A 9,276-nucleotide genomic window follows, 5' to 3' on the forward strand; every position below is an offset into this window, starting at 1 on the left:
TATATATATATAATATATATATATATATGTATGTGTGTGCGTATGTGTGCAAATTTGACATTATATACATATCATTAATAGTTTAGTAGTTTATTGTCCAACAACTACCAATCTATTTTGCTAAAACATTCTGTAACAAATAGTGACTTTCTGCGTTGGGAATATAATTTTCCATCAGAAGGATATTCATGTATGTAGAATGAATGAGATGTGTATGTTTTATTAGGAATAAATAGCCAAACAACTTCTTTTGTCATTTTTGAATAAGACAAACATATATAAATTAGTGACGGTTTTGTAATTGAACATTTTATACATGTTAAAACTAATTCTCCTCAGTCAGAGATTTACTGAATCTGAGTATTGATTATATTTTTGAAATACATTGATTTTTTTATATATATATATATAAATGTCTTCCTAATTGAAATTATATTGTCACCGTTTTTATTTCTTATATACTTAAACTTTCTATATTGATTTCTTACATAGGCACAGAGTCACACATATTTTGTAGGGAGGGAACAATCAATTACATTGACCCAATACTTGACTGGCATTTATTTTATCGACCCCAGAAGAATGAAAGCCAAAGCGAATCAGACTGATTTGAACTCAGAATCTAAAGGGACACGACTAGACTACAAAGCGTATTGGTCCCATACTCTTACTATTCTGCCAATCAATAGCCTTTTAAATTTTCTTTGATATCAGTCAATCAATCAATCAATCAATGAAGCAATCAATCAATCAATAAATCAATCAATATATAAAATCTGTTTCCGATACTTTTTCCAGCCTACAGTGGAATCTGTGATGAAGTATGTCTCTCGCAACTCAGCCTTTATTTACCAACTTGGTATTGATATGTCCTCTCTGGCAATGGTGTCACAGTCATTCCTGCAGAGTACAGTTCAGCACCCCACTTGTTCTGGAAAATGTGGTCCACTCTATATTCCTCTGCTTACCCCCCACCATTTTTTCCTTTTCTTTCTCTTCCTTTCTCATCTCTCTTCTTTCTTTGTGTGTGTGAATCTTCCCAATTTAACACTTACTTCGAATATACCTCAGCATGTAACGTGAAAATGCAAAAAAAAAAAAGAAAAAGGGAAACAACTCTGTATCAACCCTCACAAATATAGAAAAGGAATAACTTTATATCATTAAATTTTCAAAATAAGTTTACCACTCACTTCACACAGAACCGATTGTATTTCTTTCAAATAATTAACCCTTTCAATGACAAATTCAGAATCAATTGAAAATTACTTTTGAAATAGTTCTAGCATGATATAAGCTCTTTCAGTACTGACTTGAAGTGAATGTATGTTTTGGCATTGTTGCTTTGCTACCCTAGTCAAATCTACAACACAAAGGTAGTCAATCAAATGACTAAAAGTAAGCTCACCAAAACCCAAAGTGTCTGGCATGTCAGTATAGCGGTTGTCATTAGCTGTTCAAGTGCATGTTATTAAAAGGAAAAGCAGTATGAATCACCATAAGACATTTTTGTGTATAAATACATTGTTTATTTTGTGTTCACCTTTTGTGGTGGAAGCATGTAGTATGATACAAAAACATGTGTGTTTACATACAAAGAAAGTTTTGATTTTTGCTTTTGCACTGAAAAAAGTAACATATAATATTTGTATTACAGTATGTATGCATGTGTTTAATGAGAACAGTCATTATGAGAATGTATGTGTGATAAAATATCTTCATTTATGAACCATATATCTTGTGTCAAGATGAATAGACATGTGAATTGCATGTGGAGCTGCTGAGAAGACATGTGTTTTTGACCGAAGCCTGGTAGGAACTGAGAGTTTCTACTGTGTAGCTCAGAACAAGGCTACTGTATCAAAGTGAGGCTAGATGTCTCATCGATATAGTTGTCTGCTGTGCGGGTCAACTGACATATTACTATGTAATATTTAGCTCTGCTACATAGCCTCCTGCTAGACTTGAAAAAATAGAAATGGTGTATGTAAATATGCAGTGCAAAAAGCAGATAAGAACATGGAATACAAACAGAAAGAGGCAATACAACAAAAAATGAGAAACTGAAATGAAAAGGCAAAGCATGGTTAGGGTAAACAGAATATGAACATAAAGAAATAAGCATAATGTTCAAGTTGATTAGATTAAGTTCAAAGGAATACTGTGAAGAACAAAACTGCATTGTAGGTAGCAGACAAATATATCAATGAGGTGTCTAGCCCCACTTTGATACAGTAGCCTCATTTTGAGACACTAGCCTCGTTCTGAGCTACACTGTAGAAACTCTCAGTTCCTGCCAGGCTTCAGTCAAAGTGAGGCTAGATGCCTCATCAATATATTCATCTGCTGTGCAGGTCGACTCACATATTACTATGTAATATGTAGCTCTGCTACATCAGTTTTAGTTAAGTATTAGCATACCAGTGTTTGTTCATGACCATCCCATCCTTTTGGTCATCATATATATAATAATTATTACATGAAATTGCTTATTGTTGAAATATAATGCTCCTATGTTAGACAAAGACCTCTAGAAAACCAAAAAAAAATAAAAATAAAAAATAGAGCTCTATCAAGATTTATGATTATATTAAAGCTTTAAAGTTTGTATAATAGCACTCACCTCTTTTATAATTATCTAGTTTCCTATGATTTTCACTACTCATCCAATAGCTTAATTGTGTCAGCAATCAAAGTAAGTTGCATCAAACAAGAAATTCTTTTTTCAGGTTACAATTGTCATCTTAGCAGCAGATGTTATGCAAAGAGTTGTTTCATGAATGCTGCACAATGGACCACTCAGCTACTCTAACACACTAACACACCACATGTTATCATCTCGTCTCTTCAAAAGTTATTTTCAGTATTATCATTAATGGATATACTGGATATAACTGGAGTTTCAAACACTTTATCAATGCAATATATGTATGGAGTCATAAATTAATTTATCGTAATGAGGAAGGGAGTATCAGTGAAACTGAAGGGATATGTATGATGCATGCATGAAAAATACTATGAAAATATTATTACAATGGTTAATGGGGTTGAGATATGGGTAATGAAATGGGAATGGTTCAATGGATGAGTGGAGTTTAACAGTGAGATTGAAGTGAGGTGGGGGTGAAGATAATTAATTGCAGAAAATGATGGGAACACAGTGATGAATATTGTGAAGAGAAATGGGATGAAGTGGTTGGGTCATGTGCTGAGAAAGAATGAAAGTGACTGGGTAAGAAGAGAGATGGTAACAAATGTGAAAGGAAGAAGGGGAAAACCAAGAATGATATGGATAAAGATGATAGGAGAGGAGATGAAGGCAAAGGGATGGAGAAAAAATTATGTTGAGGACAGGTAAAAATATAAATGTCATGGGGATCCACAAGGCTAATCTCTGTATAAGCAGGGAAATGACCTTAAAATGCTTGTATTGTATTGAATTAATATAGCTTTTTCATCTGCAATAGTTGGTTCAATCTCTGTAAATAAGCATGTTAACCAGAACATTTAATTATATCTGAAGGTGTCTGAAACCAAGTCATTATGTGGTCAACATATGTTGGGTCTATGTTCCAAGGGAACAAAATTTGAAGTAGACTTCAAAAGTGAAAAAAAATTATCAATATTTGCTGTTGCAATTATGAAAATTATTTTATTTCAATTATACTGATTGACAATTACAGTCAAACAATAACTTCACTTTTATAGATGGCTGTTGCTAAGAAATAACATAATGGTTGAGAAAATACAGCAACCTTGGGCAAGTGTCTTCTATTATTGCCATGGGCCAATCATAACCTTGTGAGTGGATTTGGAAGATGGAAACTGAAAGAGCCCTGTTGTGTGTGCAATGTGTATGTGTGTGTGTGTGTGTGTGTGTTGCCACTACCAACATTGACTCAAGCCTCCATCCCATTATGAAGTGATTTGATTATTGATACAAAGTGATAAGGGCATCCAAGTTTGCCAAATATTTTCCATAGGGAGGCCCTAGTCACAGTATCAAAGACCTTGGTTAAATCAATGAATACCTGGACAAGATCCATATTCTGCTTATAGTTTAATCAGCAATAAAGACTATTTGATACCTAGATTTTTGGATGTTTTTTAATTGCATAGGTTTTCAAAATGATACTTAGTATATTGAAGGAAGGTGTGTGAGGAAACCATTTGGTGATTCAGGCTGCATTTATTTCGGATCTTAAGAAGTGAGGATTGATTCTGGTGTTTTTATAGATTTAAAAGCATGCTTTATAACATTAAAAATGCATTCATGAATAATAATGGTCTCATATTTTGGCACAAGACCAGCAGTTTCAGGGGAGGCGATAAATCGATTATATCGACCCCAGTGCTCAACTGATACTTATTTTATCAACCCTAAAAGGATGAAGGCAAAGTCAACCCTGGCAGCCTTTGAACTCAGAACATAGACAAACAAAATGCCACTAAGCATTTTTTCCAGTATGGTAACAACTCTACCAGCTTTCTGCTTTATCATTCATGAATAATAATAGGTTTCTACCTATTGCATAATAGCATTTTGTTAGTGAATAGTTTTAATTCAAACTCAATCATTCATGGAAAAGCTTCAAATATTTTGAGTCGATATTCAATATTATCTTTATAAAATCATGTTGCACTACCAGAAAGAGTAAAACTTTTTGAATGATCTGAAACCATGGTTATCTCCAGTCAATATGTTTTGATAAGACATATTGACTGGATAAGACTTGATAAAACATATTGACTAAAGGTGGAGAGCTGGCAGAAACGTTAGCGTGCCAGGTGAAATGCTTAGTGGTATTTCGTCTACCGTTATGTTCTGAGTTCAAATTCTGCCCAGGTCGACTTTGCCTTTCATCCTTTCAGGGTTGATAAATTAAGTACCATTTACGCACTGGGATCGATGTAATCAACTTAATCCCATTTTTCTGTCCTTGTTTGTTCCCTCTATGTTTAACCCCTTGTGGGCAACAAAGAAATAAGAATGTTCAGAGCTAGGTTTAGAGGATATTCTGTTGTTCAGACTCTGAAAAAGACAAAGGAAATTTTCAGAATAGAGGATAAGTTGGTTAAATTTTGAGCACATGTGAAAATATGCATTATTAAAACAGTTATGAGGAAACTAAGGGATCTTGCTGTGTTTCTTCCAGCCACTTAAAGTATTTAAAATTTTCAATGAAGTTCCAAAGAAAGCACAGTAGAAAACTGCAATTATGTCACAGCAGACAAGATACTCACCGTTAGAATGCTTTTAAAGAATATATGCCTTTGGTAAAAAAAAGTCTTGTCAAGATGTTTACAATATTCCCTGCTGTGAGATAACAGCTAAATCTCCATTTGAAACAGAAAATTACTCTCAACCTTAACCCCTGGTACTTTGATTCTTTGTAACTTCTTTTTCTTTAATATTGAATATTTTTGTATCTCCAAAGGAATCAATGGTTAATGTTGACATTATTACCCGGAAACGGAAAAAACAAATAGTGCAACGGGTGTAAAAGGAAAAGGTGTAGAAAACGAATCTGAAAACAAACATGTGTGGAGAGCAATGGGAGCGGGGAGAGGCCTTCGGAAAATTCACAAGATCCCTCATAACTTTTAGGAAAATGTTTTTATTTTTAAATGAAATTTTATCTAAATACCTTTCAAACAGTATAGATTACGATTACCCTTTAAACAGCATGCGTTACAGATGCCTAATGTACCGCAAACCCTTTAATTTACTTCGGAAAAGTGGGGTGCCGGAATTATTGGAAAATGTTTTTCGTTTTTTCGATGAATGAATTACGGTGACCTGATATGCCACAAAACACTTTTCTTGTCTGGAAAATAGGGGCTGTTTCTTTCTTTTAAATTTCGTTGAATTTTTACAAGTGCACCTTTATAAAAATTAGTGCTAACGAAGTCTGGACAGGAGAGAGAAAGAATGATACAAAATCCTTATAAAACCACGTTAGAGAAAGAATGATACAAAATCCTTATTAAAACCACGTTAGTGTTTGTGCATGCGTGAAACCTTTTGCATACCTCTTAAAAATCACTAGTTTTCAAATGGTATCCAATGTTTTCACTTTTCTTCAGCAATATTTCGTGCCGAAATTTTAATCGGGTAAACTAATACATTTCAATTTTGTGTGGAGAGAGGGAGAGAGAGTCACACACATCTTTCATGTAATATAATTTGTGTAGCTAAACTTCCAATGGCATAGCAATGTCATGGGTCAAACTGAGCGAGCGAGTGAGTGATTTCATATATATATATATGTGTGTCTGTGTATGTGTATCTATAGTATTAGGTTGTCAAGAAAGTTCTTGCAGTTTTTAACCTTTAAATTCAAATGCATATATCTCAGCTTAAACAAAGCTTTAATAATCGAAATAAACGCTATCAGAATCAACACACCTTTGCCAACGCAAAACAAGTTTATTTATGCCTGTTGTGTAAAAATTATGCGTTCTAGTGGCGATGAAGTTGTGTGTAGCATCGTCTTAGTTTTTGAAGCATTTCTCATGCAGGAAGTTGTCGAGATGCTTGAAAAAGTGGTAGTCGATAGGTCTCGTGAGTATGGCGGCTGAGGCAGAGTTTCGTAGCCCAATTCGTTCAACTTCAGCAGGGTCAGTTGTGCGACGTACGGCCGAGCATTGTCGTGGAGAAGAATTGGTCCTTTTCTATTGACCAAGGCAAGCTGTTGTCGGAGTTTCTTATGCATTTCATCCATTTGCTGACAGTACTTCTCTGCCATAATGGTTTCACCTGGATCCAAAAAGCTGTGATGGATGAGACCAGCCGCAGAGAAATAAGAACCCAGGTACGAAATTTCCCCAAGACACCTGATGAAGGCTGGAGGGTATATCAGCTGAAACGTTGTGTTAACAACAAACAAGATGAGGACAAATATCTGTCAATTGTAAATAATGTTTTAACTGAATCAACTAATTTTGATTTTGAAAATTTTTATTTCGTTGTTCAAATTCTGTAATATATTATTTAGATTTACACAGCAGAGTAAAGTAAAAACGTCAAATACACGACCATTATACAAGTAAAAAAAAAGAAACGTATATAAAGTTTTGGGCTCAGAGACAGATAGTCCATGAAAATTTTCTCGGTTTTTAGACCCCCACCCCACCCCCGATTGCTCTTCGAAGACACTGACAAAAGTTATTCTGGATGTTCTTTTGCCACCTAGACATTTCGTTGGACTCAAAGTTATGCTGCATTTCCTTTGATAGTGCAAGTACCATGAGCGGGAACATTTCAGGCGTACAAAAGAGATTAAATGGCTTGTTTCCTGGTACATATTTTGTATACTGCAGAAATCTCTCTCTCGGCCTTGTCCTCCAAGAAGCTAGCTCTACAATTGCCATTGTTGCTGATCCACTGAATTTGTTCACCAATGTGCCGTTCTTTTGAAAAAAATCATAAAAAAGAAAAGCGCCATGGACAAGCCTTAGCGGTGAGAATGTCGTCATGCTGCAAACTGTGTCCAATTCGTTGGTGCATTTGAGCAATAGCACTGATATGGACTGAAACCAACGATAAAAAGATTCAGGATTTCTTGCTGAAGATTCTGAATGACACATAACTAAGAACAACAACAGAGGCCACTGTCACAGGACTGTGAAACAATTTGGCAAAACTTCCACTTTGTTCGGTAATAAGATTGCTGGGGAAGTATTTGGAGTGTGTGAATTAGTGGTACAAAGCTTACAGCATCCAGGCTCAACAGCCAGTGACTGTTTGAAGCTGATGGAGAAGCTGAAGAACTCTTTTTCAAAAATGAGAAACGAGGAAGTTTTTGAAAACTACTTCGTCGAAGTATCCTCTGCTGACCTAGCGAAAATGCCCGACTCTTCTCGTTCTAAGAATATACCACTGCATTTCAAACATACAATAACCGCTGAAAAAGGTGTTCTCTCTGCGTCGATAATCTTTCGGCATCACTGATGTCGTCAAAAGTGAACTGAATCGCCGTTTTCAGCGAGAGGGAATGCACATGTGCATTTAACGAGAGAATTTGCTGTTATCAGCAGTTAACTCTGGCACGTTTGAGTTCGCAAATGCATACCTGTCTCCTTCTTTTGTCATGCCTCACTGTCATCATAATTGAAACACATTGCCGGCCTGTGGATGGAAAAGGAAACTTTGCCTAAGTCATTGGATGACGTTATTGGAAAATGGAGAGCTTCTGATGCTGTTATTCATTCTAGTATGCCACAATCGATGATGCTAATGCAACTTATTCCGTCTTCACCTGTGTCTGCTGCATCAAAGAAGAGAACGTTCGTCGCACTTCGTTTGAAGACTTAGTTCCGTAAGACAATGACGCAACACCGTCTGACGCATTGTACTGTAATGCATTTACATAAAAAAACTTGTACAATGAAAGCGCTCTTGAATATCCTCCTAGAAAACTTTATCGCTAAAACGAAAATAATTTTTGGACTGATTTAAAACATTACTTTTCCATTATTAGATCTATCTGATTTCATTGATGTAAAGCTATAATAATAATAATAATAATAATAATAATAATAATAATATGACCACAAAGGGTTTACATCAAGAAAAACATTATGGACGGCACCCACAAAGCAAATTTCGTTCCCGAGCCACTGTATAACTTTTATTTTTGATGCCAGCAAAAGGCACTATATTTTATAGGAAAGAGAAATTGGAAATACAATTGTGTATTTCTGAGATGAGTAATTTATATCAGTCTTGTAAGCTGCATATCAACCTCACAGTATACACAATAAAAATGGTAATGAGAGCAACATGAAGTGAAAAAGTTTCAGTCGAGAATCGAATCTTGCACTCGATTTCGATTCGCCGATACTTGTTACGTACCAATTTATCCCGAGCACTAAAACGATTAATAGATTAAATTGTTTGACCTTTCGCAATGAAAAGCATCTATTAATTGAAGGCTATATATTGACACAGGGGAATAAAGAATGGGGGTGTAGCATGCATTCTTTGCTGTGGAATGATTTCAGCTAATTAATCTAATGCTCATCTAAGAAAAAAACTTCCACTGAAAAAATGCTTGTCTATTCAACTTTTCTAGCAGTACTGGTGCAGAACATGTTTCGCAGCATATAGAATAAAATTCTAAAGAAACACATGCAGAGTATTTGAACTTCTGACCCATTACATGTTACATGAAAGAATCGAAACCTAGTTGCAGAATATGTAAAAAAAAAAAAATCAAGCAGTGAAAAATTGTTGTCGGTGTGAGTAGTTTCCCTTGAGTAAGCTGTCTCATA

At 35.1% G+C, this 9,276-nt stretch overlaps 1 protein-coding gene across 1 annotated transcript in view; it reads left to right on the top strand.

Moving 5' to 3' along the window:
• The window catches only part of LOC106878128 (uncharacterized), a 5,082-nt gene extending 4,305 nt beyond the window's left edge, over positions 1-777 (top strand). Inside the window, exon 2 of the mRNA XM_014927249.2 lies at positions 493-777. Coding sequence (XP_014782735.1) covers positions 493-608 — 116 coding nt within the window. The 3' untranslated portion in view covers positions 609-777. The remainder of the gene's footprint in view (positions 1-492) is intronic.
• Positions 778-9,276: the final 8,499 nt, after the last annotated feature.

This window comes from Octopus bimaculoides, chromosome 3 (assembly GCF_001194135.2).
Source record: "Octopus bimaculoides isolate UCB-OBI-ISO-001 chromosome 3, ASM119413v2, whole genome shotgun sequence".
Lineage (NCBI taxonomy): Eukaryota > Metazoa > Mollusca > Cephalopoda > Octopoda > Octopodidae > Octopus > Octopus bimaculoides.